We start from the raw sequence: 23,418 nt of genomic DNA, 5'->3' as shown, positions 1-23,418 counted from the left end.
TGTGCTAACAAAGAGGATTTCTCTAGTTATAATCCCCTTAATGATGGCTTCTCCCAGCCCTTCCCCCACGCCTCACCAGGGCCTCGTGGCTTGGCGAGCCGGAGAGAATAAAGGCAGCACGGTGCTTGGCTTTTGAACGGAGTTCAAGGCAATTAAGGTCAAGGGCTAGGGAGAGGAGGAGGCTTAGAAACAGCAGCCATAGTAAAAACCGTAGACGGTGCACTCTGTAAATTAACTCAATTAGACAGAGCCCGATTTAACAAGGAAGGCTGGCGAGAAGCACACCCCTCATTAAACCTGCTGTTAGAAGAGCTTCTGAGGAAATTAAATTTGTGTTAGTTGTTTGAGTCACAGAAAATAGCATGTGCGCGTACACACGTGCACACGTGCAGGCTCTGTGATTTAGGTGGGAATTTTGAGAGGGGAGAGGGAAGGGCTAGAACCAAACGTCGAGAAAAAGAAAAGGAGATTTAAGTGAGCGAAGGGCGCAGAACTCAGGAGTGGAAGACAGGGAGGAGACAGCCAGACAGAAAACAGGTGGGAAGCCGAGCCAGGCCTCCCAATTAAGAGAGCATGGGCCTCGTGCGATGGGGGCTTCTGCTGAGCTGCCTGGGCTGTGGAATTCTGCTCGGAGCTCGGGCTCAGTTTCCCCGCATCTGCATGACCTTGGATAGCGTGCTGAACAAAGAATGCTGCCCGCCTCTGGGCCCCGGGGCAACCAACATCTGTGGACTTCTAGAGGGCCGGGGGCGGTGCGCAGAGGTGCAGACAGACACCAGGCCCTGGAGTGGCCCTTACGTCCTCCGAAATCAGGATGACCGTGAGCAATGGCCAAGAAAATTCTTCAACCGGACATGCAGATGCACAGGTGAGGGCTCTTGGGCAGACCCAAGCGAACGCAGTCACTGCATTTGAGCTTGGTGGAGAATCCTAGCGAGAGGAAAGCGACCCCTTCTGAGGGAGGGACACCTGTGAAAGACTGTTAGGCTAGCCGCTTCTGGTCGCAAGTCTGTTCATTCAGTAAGGCGGATAGATGGCTTACACCTTTCACGCCCTGTACATGGACTTATGAAAACTAAATCAACATTGTGTGGGCCGCGCCTGAATTTCTGGACACACGCCAACATACCTTTGGCTTGTTTGTTGGGAGGGAAGGCTACAGAGCTGGGGAGCCTGCTTTGAAACTAGAACAAGTCTTTTCAAGATGGACTGGGGCCTCTCCTGCAATGGGTTCGCACTTGCTGAGGCGCTGGGTGCGGCTTGGCATGGGGCAGGCGCAGAGGAGGCAGGTGCTACAGAGCTGTTCTCAGCATTTCTCAGGATTTGAATAGACCACAGGCAGGGCCCATCTTCCTTGTTCAAGTCAGGACCGGACTGTAACTTTGCCAGAGTTGAGGAGATGGACCCAAGAAACTTCCTCAGAGAGGTGTTATTAGGGACCAGTGGCTTCTTCCCACCGCTGTCTAAATTCTGATTGGGCAATTATCAGACCTGCTCACTGTGCTCCCTTTACAACCAGGGTCTCTCCCAATACTTGTTTCTATGACGTCTCCATTTTCTCTGCTTTGCTGGCTTTCTTACGTCCTCCTCTATCCCACTTCCGGTTGCCGGAAACTGTGCACAACTGTAGAGAGCACTCGAGAGTCAGGCAGGGCATCTGAAAAGTCGGAATCCCAGCGAGCAGTAGCTCCACCGAAGCCCTGGGACTCTGTTCCTCGGGGGCCAGCTGCGTGAGGCTTTCCCTTTTGGGAAATTTCTGCTTTCACACATGGAGCTGAGGCACAGGAGATATGTCAGGGTCAGCAACGCTATCACAGAAGGAAGGTGTGACAAGTCCAGAAGCTCTGCCCTTATCGTTTTGTTATAAAATAGTTATGATGTTAGAAGTACTGAGAAAGAGAGAACCCAGAACATTGTGCGTGCCAGGCAAGAGCTGAACTACATTCCAGCCCTTGTAAGTGTAAATCACATGATTTAAAGGAATTATGAGGTCTAGTTCTGATCTAGATATTGTGATAGAAGTTATGATAATGTGTTGAATATGTATCATTCATTTTTTTTCCGGAGGTATTAAAGCATTTGCTTCATTAGCCATTGCTCAAAGGTTTTCAGCCCCATGTTGTGGGAGGGAGCATTGGATTCCACACTTGTATTGGGAGCCACACTAATATGGGTAACCTTTGTCTCAAGCCTTCAGAGCCATCTATGGGAATTATTTCCAGGTCAATAGATGGCAAAATGCTGTGTTTTTCAAAAGCTGAACATCTCTGTTTTAGAGTCCTGGGGCAGGATGCTTTAGTAGGTCAGATGCAACAGTGAGATTGTCCTCCCTCACCTTTCTAGTTCTCACTTGGAGAGTGAAGGCAATTTTGCTTTTAAAAAGTGAAAGGGGAAACCCCAGGACACAGCAGACTAGAAGGCATATTTGCTATGTCTCTTTCCCAAGGGAGTATTTTGAACATTCCTCAAGATGGGACAGAAACGTGTGTCAAACTGACCTATGGATGAAATGGGGTATGGGTCAGGAGCGGGATAATCCACAGGTTTCAGATAAAAACATCCCATTTCCAGAGACCAATTCCTTGAAGTAGGGCTTCCTTCCTCAAGGATCTGCATCTCCAGCCGCCTACCAGCCATGAGTACCCTCGAGGGTCCATCTTGGCTGTGGTTTACCTCCTTTCGCCCATTTATTGTCTCCGACTCACTTGGGCTCACTGCTCCTTCTGCACATACCACGTGTTTTAAGGCTGCTTAATATGTGCAACGTAACTCCCTTTATCTAGCTTTAAGATTTCCACACAAGATTCTGCACACGGTCAATATATACAACAACAAGTTTGCACACACACACATAGTCTCACAGTCCTGTTCCTCTCACAACAATCAAGGAAATGGGCATGTCCACTACCTCCAACAAGTTTTCTTGTGTTCTTGCTCTTTGGTTATTCTTTTTTTCCAAGAATACTTTACATGAGCCTTAGCTTGGTGGCCCATTCTTAAGTGTGCAACTATACTACTATAGAGTGGGTATCCCAAACTGTGACTCCATACTCTCTCCGTGAAGCCTCTGTTTCCTCCTCTGCCATCCTTCCTGGTAACCACTGTGCTCTTGTCCTCTCTGGTTAGCTGACCACTTTAGATGCCTCGCTGAGGTTGAGCCAGCCATTTTGTACAGTTGGGACTTATTTCACTGAGCACAAAGTCTTCCGGGTTCATCTGCAGGTTGTAAGAGGTAGGTGATGATCCCACCAACCCTCCTTCTCCCTTTTCAACTTACTATTTTTTTTTAAATTCTGGGACTTGAACCCAGGGATTCTACACATTACACATACATTCCACCACTGAGCTACATCCTCAGTCTCCTTTCCTGCCCCTCGCCCCCCTCTCCGTCTTGAGACGGGAATCTTAGAGACTTGCAGTGGAACATTGCTCTGTGTAAATAGTTTACATCATTTGGTGATGTGCCAACTGTTTCAAAGATAGACATATTTTCTTTTATTTTCCCTTTTAAAGAGCAAGAAGTTTACCTGCCTTGAGTAGTGTCTTAGTTCTCAGGGATCGTGTGTAATTTATACCTGACTTTGAGCATCCAGAAGGCTTTGAGAGCTGTCTAAAGCATTTGCAAATGGAGTGCCTGGGACTCTCCTGGCCAACCTGAAGTTTCTTTCTTTCTTTCCAACTTTTTTTTTTAATTGAATATTCTTTGCATTTACATTTCAGATGTTATCCCTTTTTTCACAATCCCATCTCCCTCCCCCTCCTATTGCCTCCATGAAGGTGCTCCCTCTTTCAACCACCCTCTCCCATCTCATTGCCTTGGCATTCCCCTACACTGGGAAAACGAGCCTTCATTGGACCAAAGGCCTTTTCTCCCATTGACGTCAGAAAATATTGTCTTCTGCTGCATATGCAACTGGAGCCACGGGTCTCCTCATGTTTACTTATTGGTTGGTGTTTTAGTCCCCAAGGAGCTGTAGTGGGTTTGGTTGGTTGATACTATTGTTCTTCCCATGGGGTTGCAGACCCTTTCGGCTTCTTCAGTCCTTCTCTAGCTCCATCATTGGGGTCCCCGTGTTCAGTCTGGTGGCTAGCTCCAAGCGTCCTCCTCTGTATCAGTATGGCTCTGGCAGAGCCTCTGAGGAGACATCCATATCCAACCTGAAGTTTTTAAGGCACAGATGGAAATTAGTGCGTGGTCAGCAGAACACTGGTGACCTTAGCATTCGCTGATTCCTTGAGAAAATAATTGCTCCATGCTCTACCACAGGCTCGTGAAAGAAGCTTTAGTTTCCTCATAAAGGAAACCCAGAAAACTAAAATAAAATAAGCAAATTTGGTGTCTTGCGTCTCTATACAGGATTTCTCTATAATCGGTTGGGATAAACTGGGAAAAGAAGTGCCGAGTGTATTTATCAGAAAGAGTGATGCTTCAGGAGATTTTGGCACTGGCCATTTCTGGACAGTTAGCATTTATGAGCAGATGCCACTTGCAGCTGTGTCTCTGGGCTTTTTGAAATCCTTGGGCGCTAAATAGTTGTTGAACAGTTGGCTGAGAACTTCTTGTTTGTACAAGTGACTAAGTGCCTCATTTTCCAATCTCTGAAATGGGTTTAATGATGAAACCACACTTGTAAGATCTTTCTGAGCTCTGCAGATGAAAGAACCTGTGTGAGCATCAAGTATTGTTATTAAAATAATAGAATCTCTAATTAAAAGGAATAGGCTATTTAGAGTTCCTTGTAAACTCACTAATCGGTGGTCGTTAAGCTTACTTAGTTAGTCTAATAGCGTTTTGAGTTTAAGCCATGCAGCGCATGCAGAGACTTGTGGTGTGTGGATGCTTTCTTTTCCCCCATCCTGGTTTTTAGGAGAGGATCTTGACTTTTTTAAGTTTAATTCTTGCTCAAGGACTATTTTACTCAGTGTGACTTAGACGGGAGGCATCCCATCCCTCCCTTCCCCATTTCCCACCACCCAACAACAAACATAATCTTTAAAAATGTGTTCCACTTGGATTTCTTACCTCCTGTGCACAAGGAGAAGACTAAGTCATAGTAAGCTGGTGGGACCCACAACAGGAGGTTGAAAGAGTTACAGAGCATGTTGCATTTTGCTGGTTGTTCTCAGTCTTTTGGTACTGTTTAGGGCCGGTGTATAAGCTAAAAATAGGAAGGGCCTCATGCGCATGTAGACATTTTTTAACTAAGTGAACTTGCCGATTATAAATGATAAGTAGCAAGTATTTTCTGGTGAGTAGTTTTGAGTGTGTGTGTGTGTGTGTGTGTGTATGTGCTTGAGAGTGCTCTTCCATTCCACACCTGTGCTCATCAGTGTTGTGAAGCACTGTGGGTCCTCCCAGGCGTCACGAGTGTTTGTCTTGTCTTTTGACCTCCCACAACACTTCATTTCCATTGAAGAGAGATGACTATGTGCTTTCTGAGCAGAGACTTTAGGATGCTCATAACTAACCATCAGACTGAACACCAGGATCCCAATGAAGGAGCTGGAGAAAGAACTGAAGGAGCTGAAGGGGTCTGCAACCCCACGGGAAGAACAATATTATCAACTAACCAAACTCACCACAGCTCCCAGGGACTAAAACACCAACCAGTGAGTTCACATGGAAAGACACATGGCCCCAGTTACATATGCAGCAGAGGACAGAATTCTCTGGCATCAATGAGAGGAGAGGCCTTTGGTCCAATGAAGGCTCATTTTCCCAGTGTAGGGGAATGCCAAGGTGCTGAGGTGGGAGAGGGTGGTTGGGAGAGGAAGCATCTTCATGAAGCAAGGGGAGAGAGAGGGGAGATGGGATTGGGGGAAAGGGGATAACATCTGAAATGTAAATACAGAAAGTATCCATTAAAAAAAGGGAAAAAAAGTTTGACTGAGTGCTCAATTGATTAGTAAGTATTCTTCAAACATAAATTTCCCCCTAATCACTTCTCAAAATAAAAAGTTCACCATGTAAAAGCTTCCCCAGTGGGTAATAGGTATTTTCTTTCTGTCTCTCTTTTTCCCCTGATGATGCTGGACATGGAAAATGAGTGCTTCACCACTGAGGCAGGCCTCCTTCATGAGGAGACATAAATAAAATAAGCAGGATTCCTAGTGGCGGAGGGAACGTAGCTCTGCTTGTTCTGGGTCCCAGGCCAGGGAAGCAGACCGGTGGCTGAAGCAGTGGGTTCCACACCCCTTCACCAGCTCTGCCACAATGTGGTATCTAGGTGATGTGCCTTGAATTTAAAAGCAGGGGTAGGTAGCTTACGTAGGGAGGGATGCTGGAAGGCAAGGAAAAGTGTTCTGGGCACAGGAAAGAACCAGTAATAGTCCCAAGCACCATGAGGTGGAGGCAAAGGCTGGGCAGGAACTGGTCATCTGCGTTAAATACTTGGAGTTGGCTCTTTAATCTTCTGGAGATAAAACTATTAACTTCTTGTGGGAATAACAGCTAAACTCTCCCTCTCAAATGTGCCTAAGGAATGAGCTGTTGATTATACACAAAGCAGAAAACCCACAAGTTTGAGTGCAAAGGTAAGCGAAAGAATTTAGGCTTAGTGGCATTTGAGAGCTCGCTCACCAGTTCTTGTCCTTTGGGTGTGGGGAAGGAGGCTTGCTTCGCTGCAGACAGAAAGTTCTAAAGGATTTGCGTGTCTCCACATCATAGTAGTTAATTCGCTTTTATGATTTACCAGACAACATCGATTTTTGTCTTAATTCTGTCTCCTTTGTGACATGAACCAGCATTTTAAAAGTTAGATGCCACCCAAATCCTGTAATTCAGCTTTTTTTTGTCGTTACTATTATGATTATTATTATTTATGATTATTATTATTTTTAAGACAGTGTCACATTGTGTAGCCCTGGCTGTCTCATCCTGGAACTCACTATGTAAACCAGGCTGGCCACAAACTCATGGAAACCCACCTTTCTGTGCTTCCTGAGTGCTGGGATTATTCATTAAGGCGGATCAGTCTGTAGTGTGGAGACAGCAGAGCTTAGCAAGGTTAGGCCAGGCAGAGGACATCAGAAGAGACAGCTCTGGGATATCCAAGAGCAGGAAGAGTTCCTTTGCTAGGGCCACTGCGACAAATGCAGGAAGGGACAGTGTGGGAGTCAAAGCCTGAGGCCGAGACGCTACCAGGGTTTGTGTCTTCTTAGACCCCTTCCCTGGGCTTCCCGATGATTGCTGAGTTTTCATATACTTTTCCTTTTGCGTACAGTACAATCATATGGGGCTATGGGCTGCTGCTCCTGTTCCCTTATTTCCCCTTAATTGCCACGTTGGAAACAAGATTTCCAAAACTAGACCCATGCTGAGATTCTGGGGACTAAGCCTCCTCCTCTTCTTCCACCTCTACCTCTGTACTCTCCCCTTTCCTCCTCTTCTCCCCCTCCCTCCTTGTCCCCCTCCTTCTCCTTTTCTGCTTTAACAATAAAAAATGGTTTCCAGATAGTAGTAGAGGCTGTAAGCCCAAAAACAAGGCAGCAGCTGGGGCCTGGGTTCTCGGAGGCTCCTGTACCATGTTCTGAGGTCTGTGCCCTATCCGGTGCTTTCTCTCCATGTCCTGTCATGGTCTTGCTGTATGTATGTGTCAGCGTCCCTCGTTCCCCCTCATGATCTCTGTTCTTTTCCTTTCTACCCGGAATCCCAACTGAGAATTTTCTTCCAAAGTATATAACTTCACACTCACTTCCTACCCGTCCCCCTATTTCTTTTTTTAAATCAGGAAACTTTGCTGGTTATAATTGTGGAGGCTGCAAGTTTGGCTGGACCGGCCCAGACTGCAATCTGAGGAAGCCACCCATCGTAAGGCGGAATATCCATTCTCTGACTGCCCAGGAGAGGGAGCAGTTCTTGGGTGCCTTAGACCTGGCGAAGAAGAGTATCCACCCAGACTATGTGATCACCACGCAGCACTGGCTGGGGCTGCTTGGACCCAACGGAACCCAGCCCCAGATTGCCAACTGCAGCGTGTATGACTTTTTTGTGTGGCTCCATTATTATTCTGTTCGAGACACATTATTAGGTGGGTTTTTCCCATTGGCTCAAGATGCATTATTAGAGGGTGGGGGTATGGGGTGGGAAGTCATTTGATACAAGTTAATTAATGGGGGCAACCTCAAGCGAGGTTACTTGTAGGTCTGGGCAGAATTACCAGACACCGTCTGTAGCTCAGATGAGGCCGTTTCTTTCTGTTCTGCAGATACTTCAATCCTCTCTAGTTTATATTCCTGGTTCAGAGTCTAATCCTAGCTCTGTGAAACTTAATCCTCAAAGGCCTGAGCAAAGTGGAGGCAAATTCCTTCTGATTCAGGGGAAAAAAACCCAGCTTTGGCTGGATAGCTGTCTCTGGCCTTTCCTTCAAAGTAGAGCATTAACTAAACATATGCCAAGGTGCGCAGCATTTCCTTGTCCTGAATCCCAGTATCTGGACTAGAAGTGTGGCACTCCTTAAACTCACACATATTTAGACTTTCAGGTAGAAGTCCACTTGAGGTTGCTTCCTGTAGGACAGGTAGCTTCTTCTGACCACTGTCCTCTCCTTCCACTCTGATGTGGGTTCTGTGGATCGAACTCAAGTATCCGGCTTACATGGCATGTGACCTTATCTTCTTCCTGGCCATGAACATTTGCTCATTTCACTGCTTTTTAAAGCATCCAATACTTTATCCACATGGCTAGGCATGATCATCCACACGGCTAGGCAAGAACTCTACTGCGCTGTGGCTCGGCTTCAGTGTTTCCTTGACAACACAATTCCAAAATGCTGGGAGGCTTCTCAGATTCCTCTAAGATGTCCTTTGACCCTGATGCCTGTTGTGGTGAACATGTTCCCCACCTCCACAATAACAGTGAAAGGATGCTTGGGAAATATTGAGGACTTCCCCAGAACCTAAAACTTGAGGACTGGGTAGGACACAGCACAGGAAGCTGGTAGTCACGCAAACAACCCCATTTATCCATGACCTGAGGAGAAGCCAGTGGTTTGCTCTAGGAAAGTTTGAGTTCATTCTAGATTCTTTTTCATAACAGTCTGTGTACTTGGCTATTTCTGCTGTTGTCCTTACCTCTGCCTCTCCCCGGGTCAGGGTGAGCAAAGTCATCCAGCATCCTGGGGGTGGTGTAGCTCTCTCAGCATCCCATCCTCTCAAGCCCAACACCAGTCCGCATCTTTAGGTGTCCCTCTCATCATCATTTTGTGTAGCAAACTGGAAACTTCTCCTTAGTCAAAAGCCAATTTTTAGGAAGGTTGTGTGGCCAGAAGCAGGGACAGAAGCTCTGCTTTTAGTGTGAGTGTTGTTAAAACCTGCCTCACGGCTAAGCATCCATCTTCCTTTATCCGCAGATGAGGCTAAAAGCCTTTATCGTTTTTTCCCTGTCTTTACTCTGAGGAATTTTTGCTTTATGAGAAGATAGCCTCTCAAGAGGAAAGGATAACTATAGTTTCAGCCCTATCTAGGAACTAAATTTATATTCACGTCAGTTTGGCTCTCTGAAGTTATTACAGCTACTTTGAAAGAACTAGAGTGAGCTGAAGTTTCTGCATAACCATCAAAAGCTGCTCTGAAAGGCAGAAGATGGATGGAGAGCAGGCAGTAAGAAAAGCAGGCAGCAAGAAGGGCGTTAAATTGCCCAAAGCGCTTCGCTGAAATTGGCAGTTCCAGTGGCCAGCTAAATTGGTTCCAGCATTTTTTTTCCTCTTCTGGTCTCAGTGACCATGCTTGTCAGCTGGTGGTTCTAGTTGATTGATGGGTAAGGCAGCATTCTCAAAAAATTCTTTTTGGATGTATAAAGGCTGCATTAGCACCAAACATGGTTGAAGTTGCTACATTATTAAGTAATCTCTGTTATAAATTTATGCAATTTTAAAGAGCAAGTCAGAAAAATCTTTAAAATGCATTTCATTTGGGTCTTAAGGATTGACACTTTTAGACAGCATTTTATTGTAATGCATTGTTGTATAGAAATTAAAATATGTAACAGGACCCTGACTGCTGAAATTGACTTGGGTTTCCTAGCATGCTGCTAAAAACCCAAAGTAGGAGGAATGAAAGTTACCGCTTTGTCAAAGTGCTAACTGCTTTTGAAACTTTGTTATTATTATTTTATCCTTGCTTTTTAAAGAAATACATGATTTTTAAACTAAGACACTGTGGGCCTTTTAGACACAGACTTACCCTTGATAAGGTTTAACTTCTTATGTATTCTGTTCTCTTATCTCTATTTCCCAACTGCTTTAGGTCCAGGACACCCCTATAAGGCCATTGATTTCTCTCACCAAGGACCTGCCTTTGTCACATGGCACAGGTACCATTTGTTGTGGCTGGAAAGAGAGCTCCAGGTTGGTCAAAACCATGTGCTTAGTATCTAAAAAGGATTTGCATTTAAGGATTACATGATGTTTCATACACTTATTTTAGTGGTAACTGGTGAAAAATAAAACCCAACACCCTTAGTGTTTTATATAGTTTTTCTTTTCTTCTGTGTCCAGTATCTAAAATATGCTCTTTTGACAAATTACCTACATTGTTGCCCATTATTGCCCATTGTGGTACATCCTGCCATTGTGGTACATTGTTGCCATTGTGGTACATTGTTGCACATTGTGGTACATTGTTGCACATTGTTGCAAATGGTATGATTTCCTTCTGTATCAAGGCAGAACAATTGCATTGTGCTTATTCACACATATGCACAAATGCATATGTGAGATTTATATATTTATGTGAATACATAAACTATACTTATAGATTCATATTCCCTTGTCAATCGAATTGGTTTTTGTAGTCTTGCTATATATTTGGCCAAGAGGCAGGCCAGTCTTTGCCTGAATGTCTTTGTGTAGCATCTTACATACATAAAGTGATGGTACCTCCCTTTGCTTTTAGAGACTCATTGGCAACGAGTCCTTTGCTTTGCCCTATTGGAACTTTGCAACCGGGAAGGATGAGTGTGACGTGTGCACAGATGAGCTGCTTGGAGCAGCAAGACAAGATGACCCAACCCTGATCAGCCAGAACTCAAGATTCTCTAACTGGGAGATTGTGTGTGACAGGTAATGCAATGTAGCCCTCAAGACCACTTTCCCTTAGTTCTGGGTGACTTTCTTTCTCTGTCTCTTTCTGTGGAACATGGAGCTGTGTTTACATGTTTCTGAAGGCATTGTCTTATGGGCATAAGGAATTTAAACATTAAACCTCTGAAATTAGGAAGTAGATGCACAGAAATTGTATTTTTGAGCTGAGTGTACTTGGGCATCCTTTTGAGACCAGGAACACCATTTCTCAACTGGGAGAGGTTCTAGCCTTCCACCACCATGTGCTTAGCATCAAGTATATCCTTGATGATGCAACTCTGCTGGGAACACAAGGACGAATAAGAGCCAGTTATTCTGCATTTACAGAGATCAATTTGTGGTAAATAAATTATCGAGCAGTCTGAGACATTCTATAATAGTTGTTTGTGTGTGAAGCCAAGAAGGCAGTCAAGACAAGTCCTCAAGGGCATGGAGCTGATGTTTCTGAGAAAGATGTACAGTCTCCAGCTCTATGTGGGGGAAGGCAAGGGGGGCATGGATAGATAGATAGATGACAGATCCTAAGTGTGCGAGCATCATGCACCCCTCTAGAGAAACCTCTGGAAGTAAGGGGGTGCATCTGGGTCACAGGTTCCTGAGGAGTTGCGTGGAACACAAGCACAGACCTTAGATGTGGGAGGCTCAACAGTGGTCCCCAATCCCTTAAGATAACATGAGGAAATAAGTGACCCAGAGTCTAGGAAGAATTCCCTCATCAATGTGACCTTGGACTTGTTTCTCTGTGTTGGTACAGTTCAGTAATCCTATCTGGCCTTTGGGGGTCTATTTCAGAGACCCCAGGAGTACCTGACACCTCAGATAGCACCAAACACTATGCACTCTGACTTTTCCTACTTAGGACAAAATTTAATATATGAATTAGGAACTGGAAGAGATTAACAACAGTAGCTAATAATAAAATAGAACAATTACACTAGTGTTCTGAAGAAGACCTGGTTCTTTCAAAATGCTTCCGTTTCTCAGCACACTGTCAGACCAGAGTTGGCCAAGGAACTAATCATGAAAAGCAAAATTGTGGATGAGGGGAAACAATTGTGTTTCAGAAAAGGATTCCCCACGAACTTTCTCTCCCTTCATAGTTTTCTCTCTCCAAATTTCCATGTTTTAATTTGTATACTGCTTTCCTATTCTACATCTTTCGGCGACATCAGGGCTACGTTCCTGGCCAGCCCTGGTACTAGGTATGTAGTTGTTCTGAGGGCCCTGCCCTGTGGTGGATGTGTATTCTGAGGGGTCTGGGCCTGCCACAGGAACATCCGTTCTGCACCCATCCTCAAGCCCTCCGTTTGGCCTCAGCTGATGTTCTAAATGCCCTTGCTCAACTTCACTGAGTTCCACAGAGTGCCATGGGCAGCGTGCCTTTGTCCATACATAAATGACATGAGACATTTCTGTGTTCACGTAAGTCTAAAGAATACTGGGTTCAAAGTGTGTTTAAAAAGTATATTTGGAACATCTTCTAGTCTCTCCAGGTGGATTTATTACTATTTATCTACAGGAACCAAAACATGTCTGACTCTGGGACTTTTTCAAAGACCATCTCTCTAGAACACACTTTGGGAAAGGATGCCTGCCAGGCCTTTGTTTCTGAGGTTGGGGGCTTGGTACCCTCCATCTCTGCATGTTCTGATTCTTTTTTACTCACCACTCTTTTTCCTCACCCTTTGTAGCCCGTGCACTGATGTCTTTAGTACATCCATGCGTCGGTACTCTGAGACTCCGGGCTGCCAGCAGCAGACCTTGTAGACCCTTCCTCTCGGCCTCACATTTACCATTCATGTTCAGTTGTCCTCACACTGTTCTAATATGGTTTACATTTTTACACTTTTAAAAATTGTTATTTCAAGTCCAAAGTGGTTAAGAGTACTTGATGAGAAACTGTGAGATCTAAGGTTGCAAGCTCAGCACCCACTTGATAAGCTGGGCATCCCAGGCAGGTTTGCAAGTCCAGCTTCGAGAAGGAGCAGCAGAGGCTTGCTGGCACTTGCTGGCTTCAAGCTAAGGAAACATGACCCTCAGGCTTTTGTACCCACGCTCACATGTGTACATCCACTCACAGAAATAACCATAGGGACTAATATTATTTTTATTATACAAATTATGGGGCATAATATTGATAACTGTGTATGCGTGTGTGTATTCAATGTAGGACAATCAAATCAAGGTATTTAAGACTTAAATAATATTTTATTAATACATTTTATTTGTATAATTATGACTGTTTCTCTGGCTTCCTATGTGTTTCTAGTTGTCCTAAACGCCTTTCCCAGCTCTATACAGATATTCCTCCTAAATTGGTTGTGTAATAGAAGCTACTATTTTATCCCTTTAATTTTTTCAAGCTCAATTACAATTACAGTTGTCACCACCTTGCTTGTAAACCTGTCACTGTCTTTTGAATGGAATGATAATTACTATTACATTTACTCCTGTATTCTTGTTTGGGCAAACCCATTTTTGAAATGTCTCTGTCCATAATTATTTTTAAGGGTGACGTTTTTTTTACACCTAGTTTGGACCTTGTAAAGTAGCTAATGACCATGACCCTTGTGGATTTTCTTGGATCAAATTCACGATACCATCCACAAAGTTGAGACATCGTGTTTTTAATCTTGCAAATCTTAGCTTGGATGACTACAACCGCCGGGTCACACTGTGCAATGGAACCTATGAAGGTTTGCTGAGAAGAAACAAAGTAGGCAGAAATAACGAGAAATTGCCAACCTTAAAAAACGTGCAAGATTGCCTGTCTCTCCAGAAGTTTGACAGCCCTCCCTTCTTCCAGAACTCTACCTTCAGCTTCAGGTAGGAATCAGTCTCTTCTCAGAGCAGAGTTTCCAACCCTTCCTAACGTTGAGACCCTCTAATGCAGTTCCTCATGGTGAGGAGACACCCAACTCTAACCTTGTTTTTGTTGCTATTTCATAACTTTAATTACGCTGCTGTTATAAATCGTAAGGTAAGTTATTTTTGAAGATAGAAGTTTGCCAAAGGGGTCATGACCCACAGGTTGAGAACTGCTGCATTAGTAGAACCCAAAAGATCCAGGTATTGGCAGAAACCTCCAAATCTAAATATTCGAGAAAGGCTTAAAAACACAGGATAAGGAGGGGTTAATGTTGAAAAATATACTCTCACCAATGTTGTAGTTTCATTAGCTTCTAAATAGGCTGTTCAATGCCATTCCGGTTTCTGATTTCTGAATACATACAGACATTACCTTGGGAACCATGAATCTCATTAACTATCGTACTTTACCAGTGTTGAAAGTCTTACTATTCTTTTCTCACTTACTTTCTCAAATTTGACATTCAAAGCTCATCAGTCACAGATCTTACTATTGGGGTCTGTCTGGACTATCAGGGGAGCTTTTTGGGATTTAGCTCAAAGTACTGCAAAACACAATGAACTAAGACGTGAAACTTGAAGATCAGCCATGAGTTTCCTCTCAGCGAAGAGTGCTGACGGATATGTACATAAATAAGGTTCTAACAAAGATGGGAGTTGTGTCCACAGAATAGAAGGTCACGTGACCTTCTCCAGAACTGAGTTTCTATACGCCCTCAGCTCCCCACACATAAACTGCATAAGTTATACCGGGCTAGGGGCAGGGTAGGCTGAACTTAATTTCAGAAATATTGGTGAATGTGTCAGGGCTTGAACCTGGTGCTGGAGGTGGGCATGACCCTTAGAGTAGTGTCAAAATCAGGCAAAATGCTGAGCATGACGGTGCTTGCCTTTAGTTGCAGCACTTGGGAGGTAGAGGCAGGGCAGATCTCCATGAGTCTGAGGCCAGCTTGGACAGTAGAGTGATTTGCAGGCCAGCCAATGAGATTCTGTTTCAAAGAATCAAACAAAAAAGTAAGTGAAGGGTAACATTTTGAGACTGTTTAAAAAAAATGCATTCATTTTTTTCTTGTGATAAAAATGCTATTAAGCCAAACTGCATTCTCTCTAGGTTTAAGCCGAGAGTAGTCTTAAAATGTGATTCTTGGATCACAATTACTGGCATTGTTTGAGAGTTGGTTAGTAACATGCATAGTTAGGACCCAGCCTGTTCTTATTAGGTAGGAAACTCTAAGAACAGGTCATGAATATTTTCTTCCATGCTTTCAAGGTAATCCTCCTTTCGAGTATCACTGTGGCAGGGTGTAAATGTTTAGAATTTCTTGGAACTAGAGAAGGAAACAAGAGAAGAATAAAAGAAAAGCTGGAGTAATTTCAGAAGGACAAGTGTCTTTCAGTCAAGCAGATAGTGTGTTTCATTGAGAAATATAAATGTAAGAATCTATGTTGATTCAAAATTCATTTATTGAACACAGGTCATGTATGGGGGAGAGAGAAAAAGTACAGGCAGTAACATTATGAAGGAAACACAGTCCTTGTCTTTCAAGGTTATAAAAAATAAAAATAAATAGTCACACTGTGCACAAAAGAGAACAATGTTACCGGACAGGTTCAGGGGCAGTATCGATTGAGTTCTTTCCCCTTGCAGAAGATTCTAACAAAAGGTGGAGGTGAAAGAATCCTTTCACCTTTCAATTAGTAACAGGGCCTTTGTTATTCTTATCCAACCTTAGAGGGGAAGATGGCTTGGGTGATGCTGAGACTTAGAGGAGAAGATGGCTGGGTGATGTTGAGACTTTTGACAATCTTCACTGAAGTGGCCCACACTCTGTTTTTTCTCAGGAATGCGCTGGAAGGGTTTGATAAAGCAGACGGAACACTGGACACTGAAGTCATGAACCTTCATAACTTGGCTCACTCCTTCCTGAATGGAACCAATGCCTTGCCACACTCAGCCGCCAACGACCCTGTTTTTGTGGTAGGTTAGAGACTCAGGACTTACAAAGCTGTTTCTACAACATACTATGTTGGATTCATTGGCTTTGCAGTGGAGGTTTGGTGATGTTTCATTCTCTGTAGACAATACCCTTTCTGCCTATATCCACTGATTTTAATCCACAGGGGAAATATGTCTAGGTAGCATATGAAGACCCTACTCAGAAACCAATCCTTTAGGAAAGGTTGGATTTAGATAGACTGTAAACAGGAGTTTACAGTCCAGAGGGGAGTTTTCAGGTCAGCAGAATTTGCCAGTAATCTAACAAACTGTAAATCGGCATAACTGTAAACAAAGTTCCCTGACAAATGAAAGGTGTTGAAGAGTGTGCACTGCACGCAGTCTGCATTCATTTGTTGCCTGTAAGAAACAAAGGCTTGGGTAGCCAGATAAAAGGAGGAAAGGAGATACAGGCTGGATAAGAAGCACTAATGCTCTCAGCAATGGTAGTGATGTGATACCCAGGACAAGAGACAGTCACGAGAGTCAGACAGAAGACATAGCCATGAGAGACAGGACACCAGACAGCCATGAGAGACAGGTCACCAGACAGCCATGAGAGAGACTCAGTACTATCTACTCAGGGTCCCAATGCCTCTTTAACACCCCAAGTGCAATTTCTTTGAGAAATCTGATTTCGTTACTACTTCAGAACAAGGAATTCTTGGCCATACTTGACAGTGGGGTTATCAATTTTAAAATCTCAAGCTACACCAGTTCTTAAAGATGTTTGCCAAGGTCTTCTCCTGAGACAACTCAAATGGGGACTGTACCATCTGGGACTACAGTATTTAGCTGCCCATCATGATGTCTCTCACTAAGAGATGGTCCTCTGGGAACAGCTATAAAAACAGACCCCTTTGTGTGTCTTAGTTACTCATGGCCAACCATGGTCCTGGGAGAAGAGGAAAGATTAATATGATACAAGATATTTTGATAGTTCACATTTATATCAATCTTACTGTTAACAAGCATGCTGTTATTATTATATTATTTTATGAGTTTGTTAATTATTCCTGGTTGCTAAGTTAAACTTCATAATAGGTATGCGTGTAGAGGAAGCATATAGCGTACGTGAGGTTTGCTATCAGCTGAGGTTCAGGCATCCAGTGAAAGCTTGGGGCATGTGGTGTCTGTTTCTTTCTGCTACAGATGAACACATTTAGTATAGGGAGAGAATGAGGATGCTGGAGAAGTCCTGGCCAATGGACATTAGAAAAGACAGTTAGGCTTTGGGTTGACACCCGATATTTTGTGGAGAGAGAAGCAGGGGTGTTTCATTCCTGGTCAGTCCTGTCAGGAAGAAAGGTTGATTCTATTCTATTATTGGCTGCTGAAAGTACTTTCCCAGAGGAAGGCAGACTAGATATTGTTTATTGGTACATCAGAAGCTGTCATTTGTAGCAGACAGCAAAGGACACTGGGTATTTTATCTGTGCTCAGACATGCCTGTAAGGTTATATTGGTTTGGTCCATATACATCACAGTCACTTGCTGATGTCTGTTGCTGATGCTCTGTGGAGCAGTTTATGTCTTAGAAAGTGCACCAAGCCAGGGCTAGTTGACAGTACCAGGCCAGCTCCTAGGTGTTGAGGTTCCTTTTCTTTCTGAAGAACCGCTCATTAAAGCTGTCTGAGAAGATTTATAAGAACAGCCATACTGGTTTTCAGCAGCTAACCTCCAGCAAGGTGTCTGCTTTGGAGGCCCTCAAATCACACTGCTTATTTGCAGGCTTTCTCTTCAGAGCTCTGTGCCTTAGGCTGATGATTTAAGATCCATCATAAAAAGAAGCATTTCTCTTTGTCCTTAAAATTTTTATAGCATTTTGCATTTAAATTATTCCAGAATTTTTTTTCCCTTTGTGTTTGAATTTTACCAATGTATCTTAGCTTGCTCAGATTTTGTCAAGAACACACTGCTGACTTGTGAGTGTGAACAACAGCCCGCTGCTCTGGGCAGGGGGTCAGCAGCGTAAGATCAACACATTTAGCGCTGGATGAAGGTTCCTGTATTATCTTTCCCTGTCACTGTGACCAATGTGCATGACTAGAAGTGACAGGAAGGGAGAAAGGTTCATTTTGGCTTACGGTATAAGGGGATCCGGGTGATCATGGTGGAGAAAACATGGTAGAAAGGAAGAGAGGGCTCAGGTCCCATCGTTCCTGCAGACAGGAAGCCCGGCAAACAGGAAGTGGGATCCCATAGTGAGCCACTTCCTCTAGCCAGGCTCCACCACAAATGTTTCATCAAACCTTCCAAAGCAGTGCCACGAGGTATGAACTAGTAGTTATTAAAACGCAGCAGTCTGTAGGAGATGGTTCACATTCAAGTTCCAATAGCTCTCTCTCTCTTCCTGGGCCTCGAATGATGGGAAGAGGCAAAGAGTATACTCTCTTATGCTGTTTCCTGACACTAATCCTATCCCATTGCGGCCCCGCCCTTAAGACCTCAACGATAGCAGTCTCCTTTCAGGTCGTGTCTCTGACTGGAGATGCATCAGCGAGTGTGAGTGTCAACACTTGAACGTGAACGGCTTCAGCAGTTTCTATAGGTTTGTTTTTGTGGACCCCTGGGAGGCTATGTGACACCATAAGAAGACCCTTAAGTCTAAGTCAAGTTGAGGCTAAGCAGATGGATGATCAGTGCTTCTAGGTCTGCTGAGCTGTGATAGCCGATGGGGCTGTCAGCCGTGTGGACTCTTGGTCCCTGCCTCTGTCCAGGTGGGACTCATCTGTGAGCAGCAGACACTCATGCCATCCGTCTCATGCTGGCACACTCATGCCATCCGTCTCATGCTGGCACTGCCTGAGGTCTTTCACTCCATGCCTCAGATTGAGTCCTTGGCTACCATCTCAGCCGTCAGCCGCGCATGTCCAGATTTCTGGTACCTATCTGACTTCCCTGCAACTCTGTGTCTCTGTGTGTGCAGCATCGACTATACATTTGTGTGCACAATCCCTACTCATAAGGATAATTTTACAGATTCTCTTGTCAGTATTTCATGTAACTTTCAGCAGAACCACGAGGTTCTGTAACAGATTGAGGAGGAAGACAGACCTTCCTCTGCTCCTAAAGGAAATAGCAATGGCACTAGATTTTTTGTTTTGTTTTGTTTTATTTTTGTAGGACTGCTGTCTTTTTGAGGAAGCCCACACACTCCATCAAAGCCTCCAAGGACGGGTCACATTTTTCTGTAAGTGACCAGATAGCAAACTTCTGGGGTTTTTGGGCCACAGACCCTCGAGTACTCAACTTCCTCTTCGTTCCACCTCCTCAGCTGCTCTCTCTTCACTCCCGCCTCCTGCCCTTGCTTTAATTTATTTTCTAATCAGTAGTGGGAACGGAAGCCAAGTTCTAGCACATGCTCAACAAACATTGGGCTGTATCCCCAGCCCTTACTGAAGCACTAAAGAACCATAGTTAACACACAAACAATTGAATTTGGTGTCCCAATAAAGCTACAGAGACGGGCAGTAGGCCCATGTGGTATTTTGCACTTGTCTTATCTACCATAGCACTGTGGTCTCATCGTTTTCTTTTTCCTTTATATTACTTTGCTAGCTCTTATCCTAAGGGATCAGCATTTGTTGTTTGCAGTATAGGACACTCTCCCAATCGTCTCAATCTTTCCTTCTGCTTTTCTTATTTTCTGTTTTGCAGTGGGGTCTTACTATGTCACCCACACTGGCCTTGGACTCATCATCCATTTACCTTAGCTTCTGGAATATCACTGTAATCATATACTTCCTGCCCTAAGTGAGAACCCCACATGGTAACTTTGTCAATAAAAACAAAACAAAACAAAAAGCCACTGCAGCATACATGGAGTTCAAGGATACTACGTATTTAGTTGTCTTGGTCTTTATTCTTTTAATATCTTTCATATTAAAAATTTTGTGGAGTAATAATGTATTCCTAGATACATAAAACAACAAGAACAACAAACCAGAAAGCCAGAGCCTTTCTTTGAAGGTGGAGGGAACAGCATTTTATTGCTGTTTTTAAAAACACATACTTAAGGCTGTTTACAAAGTAGTTTATGTTGAAGCCAAGTCAGCCTTAAATATTTTGCATCCTGAGATTTAGGTTAAGCAATTTTAGTTGACAGTGTTATGGCTTTAGGAATTTCAGATTTGTGAGGAAATTTATACAAATATATTACATACTGCTTTTATTAAAAATTATTTTGTCAAAATCTCTATAAGCAAGAGAACTACAGAGTTGTGGAGGATCACAATATGAAGGAAGAAAAGGCAGAATGTTAGGAAGGAGAGGGGAAAAAAACCCTCTGAAGCAATGTCTGAAATTTTAATAATTCTTATGAGCTGCAGCAAGTCCACGCATTAATCACGGAAAATGAGGTTAGGCCACAGGGAAGCTAAGCATTGCTCTCTTCTGTATTAAATTTAGATATAGTCCAGAAAATGTGAAAAATGGGGAAACCAATACACTGTAAAATCCAACAGTTAACTGCTGAGAAAGGAGTTGTGCTAGAAATGTGACATTCTACACAGAGCCTCAGGACACTCCCTTCCAAGCATCTTAGAAAAGGGATAGGCAGTTTGTCTCTGTGCACACAGATCACCCCACCCTGCACATGTGTTTGTCTTTCTGTGCCCAGCTCATCCCACCCCACCGGCGTTTGTGTCTCTGCACCCACGTTGTCCCACCCATGTGTGTGTTGCACTCACTAGTATTGTTAACCTTAAGAGCTGAACAGAAACTAGAGTGGTGCTATGGGCCTATAAGCTCAACACTCAGGGTCTAGAGGCATGGAACCAGGAACTCCAGGCCATCATTGAGCATAGAGGAATTTCGGTGCTAGCCTGGGCTACAGGAGACCCTATGTTTAAAAAAATAAGTAAGTCTCTCATTGTACTTACACAGATTTTCACCCCCTTTTAATCTAATCTAATGCTGTATTTCAAGGCACATTTTCTGTGGTTTGGGGGATGAGATTCAGAACTATATGCAGGCATGCAGCCTAGCGACAAAACTCTACTCCCAACCCTGGCACCACCATCTAAGGGCAGGTCCTCTGTTATGCACGGATGCTATTTCCCAGTTTTGGCTATTGTGAATAGCTTGGTGAGAAACAGCAGGTGCCGTTTGACATCCTACCCCCTTTAGATCTAAACCCCGTGGTGGAGTTCGAGAGCACACAGTGGTCCCCCTTCTCATTTTTCAGGACCTACTCGGTTGTTTTCCACCATTGCTTTACTAAACCAGTGGAGTGAGTGTTCACCTTTCTCCATAGCCTCACCGGTCTTCTGACCTTCATCTTGGAGGTCCTCTGGCTGAGAGGTGGCATCTTTTTGCACTTCAGAGTTACCCTTTCATGTTTCAAGTTGTATATAGTGGAAATTATAATATATTAGTGACATATATTATATCTCTACTTATTTCACTTAATTAGAATGTTGTCACATAGTTTCTGAATGTTTCAACTTCATCTGGTGCTGGGGATTGAAGCCAGGGCTTCATGTATTCTAGTCATGTGCTCTGTTACTTGACTGCACCTCCAACCCTCCTTAAAATTTTGAATCTTAAAATTAATGATGCAATACAAGGTTTGCAATGAAAAATGTCTAAATGAAGCATTGTGGCCATCTTTTAGCCACTTGTTACCATTTTTTTCTAGGTATATTTTGTAAACATAGAAGCAAATAGGTTATACATTCAACTAATTGAAAATATACTATAGACCCTTTTCTTCCCTCCCCTCACGGCTCCCCCTGCCCTTCTTGTCCCTTCTTTCTCCCTCTCCCTAACCTCCCCATTCCTTTTCTGTTCCCTTCCATACCAGCATACATCCATTAATAAAGTCTATTCTCCTTCCCCTTATTCTGGTTGGTTGGTGATCTATTGTATAGATTTATCATCAAAATTTTAACCAGCCTCCCATGGATGGGCACTGCTTCAGTTCACTGTGTGTGAGAAATCAGGAGGCTAGGTAGATCCTACAAAACAGATTATTATCAGCTCCTGTGTGAGAGTTCTGAGGATGTGCTGCTGAGATCTAGACTTGAAGACCTTGTGTAGCCTCAGCTGATAGTGAAGACAGGCAGCAAGAAAGCATTTCTCAGTTTAGAAAGCAAAGAGCCCAGAAAGCCAAATGTATTCCAGTGACAGCCTACTAGAGGAGTTGGACTCTGGTCCTGTTAGGAAGCTCAGACACTTGCTGACTACCAGAAAGAGAGTGTCGGCCACTCAGGAGATAGGTCCCTCATGACTTAGTCCCTCAAAGTTCCCACTACCTCTCAACACCTTTACGTTGGGAATTAAAATTAAACATGGATTTTGATGGAGACAAACAACACTGAGGTCACATCAGGCATTTAGTTTATTGATTTACCAGTAATGTTAAGGTGAACAATGTAGAGCAGGTAAGGTGAGAAGACAGGATAGAGTCCTTGAATGTGAGAGAGGATAAAGCATTAGACATTTGATAAAAATCCGGAGTTGCACAGTCGCGGTCATTGCTAGCCCCTCCTTTGATTTATGTTCTTTGTCCTGTGCTGTCTTGCCTTCTCCTCTTTGCTAATTTGGTAGAAGAAGAAGTTTTAATTTCAATTTATCTTATAAATGAAGCACAGCATCTTTTCTATGCATTAAAAATTTTGTTAACATTTGCTTTTATGTAACCCATATGCTCATTTCATTATGACGTCTGTGTAATTCTTAAAAAATAATTCACAAATATCCAAAGAACCAAGATCTGGGAGACTGAGTTGTTTCCTAAGTGGACAACAAATCACAGTGTCCTCTGTTTTTGGTATTTCTAATGGAAAGACAAATATGACAAGTTCGGGTGACATTTGAATGTATATCTTATTGACTTATTTTTAGTTTATGAGGATCTGGTGTCCTCATTGACACCACATCCAGTCTGGCCCAGTCACAAGTGCAGTGGCTTTTTCTTAGGGTTGGGCATAGGTTAGTAGAGTGTGTGCCTATTAGGTGTGAGTCCTGAGCTCTGTCCTCCAAATCTTGTTGTCTGTTTCATTTTGTTATTAAGAAGCTGTTTGTTTCTAAGCATTTACTCAGTAACAGTTCCTGTTCTATAGGTGTGAACACACACATAATGTTTTAACCTCACAAAGCTCTATGCTAAACTATTCCTCATTTGAAACATGGAGAACAAAAGATTCAGAGACATTGAGGCATAGCCCAATCAGCTAGAAAAGGTTTCCTGCTCACAGATTTTCTCCATTTTATTCTTCCAGTGATTTCACCTTTGTCAGTTGAGACAGTTCTTAACTTGATCTATCACAATGGCTTTTATTATAGCTGAGCCAGTTTAGTGCTGTTAGGTCATGCTAAGTAGAGTTAACACTAATTGGGGAAGGGCATGTCTGAGTGATTTTTTAATGGCTTTTGAAAAGATGGGGCCATTGGTTTTACTGTATTTATGCTTTGTAAATGCAGTGTTAACTTTTTATATGCAGTTTGATGTAGCAGACACACAGTTGC

At 43.5% G+C, this 23,418-nt stretch overlaps 1 protein-coding gene across 1 annotated transcript in view; it reads left to right on the top strand.

The window, feature by feature from the left end:
* Positions 1-573: 573 nt before the first annotated feature.
* Positions 574-23,418, top strand: part of DCT (dopachrome tautomerase) — a gene marked incomplete at both ends in the record, with an annotated part of 33,387 nt that continues 10,542 nt past the window's right edge. Inside the window, 6 exons of the mRNA XM_080916621.1 lie at positions 574-868; positions 7,731-8,030; positions 10,246-10,346; positions 10,894-11,060; positions 13,728-13,907; positions 15,792-15,927. Coding sequence (XP_080772747.1) covers positions 574-868; positions 7,731-8,030; positions 10,246-10,346; positions 10,894-11,060; positions 13,728-13,907; positions 15,792-15,927 — 1,179 coding nt within the window. The remainder of the gene's footprint in view (positions 869-7,730; positions 8,031-10,245; positions 10,347-10,893; positions 11,061-13,727; positions 13,908-15,791; positions 15,928-23,418) is intronic.

This window comes from Micromys minutus (assembly GCF_963924665.1).
Source record: "Micromys minutus genome assembly, chromosome: 5".
Taxonomy (NCBI): Eukaryota; Metazoa; Chordata; class Mammalia; order Rodentia; family Muridae; genus Micromys; species Micromys minutus.
The sequence above is the reverse complement of the archived record's forward strand: the minus strand, read 5'-3'. Positions and strand labels throughout refer to the sequence as shown.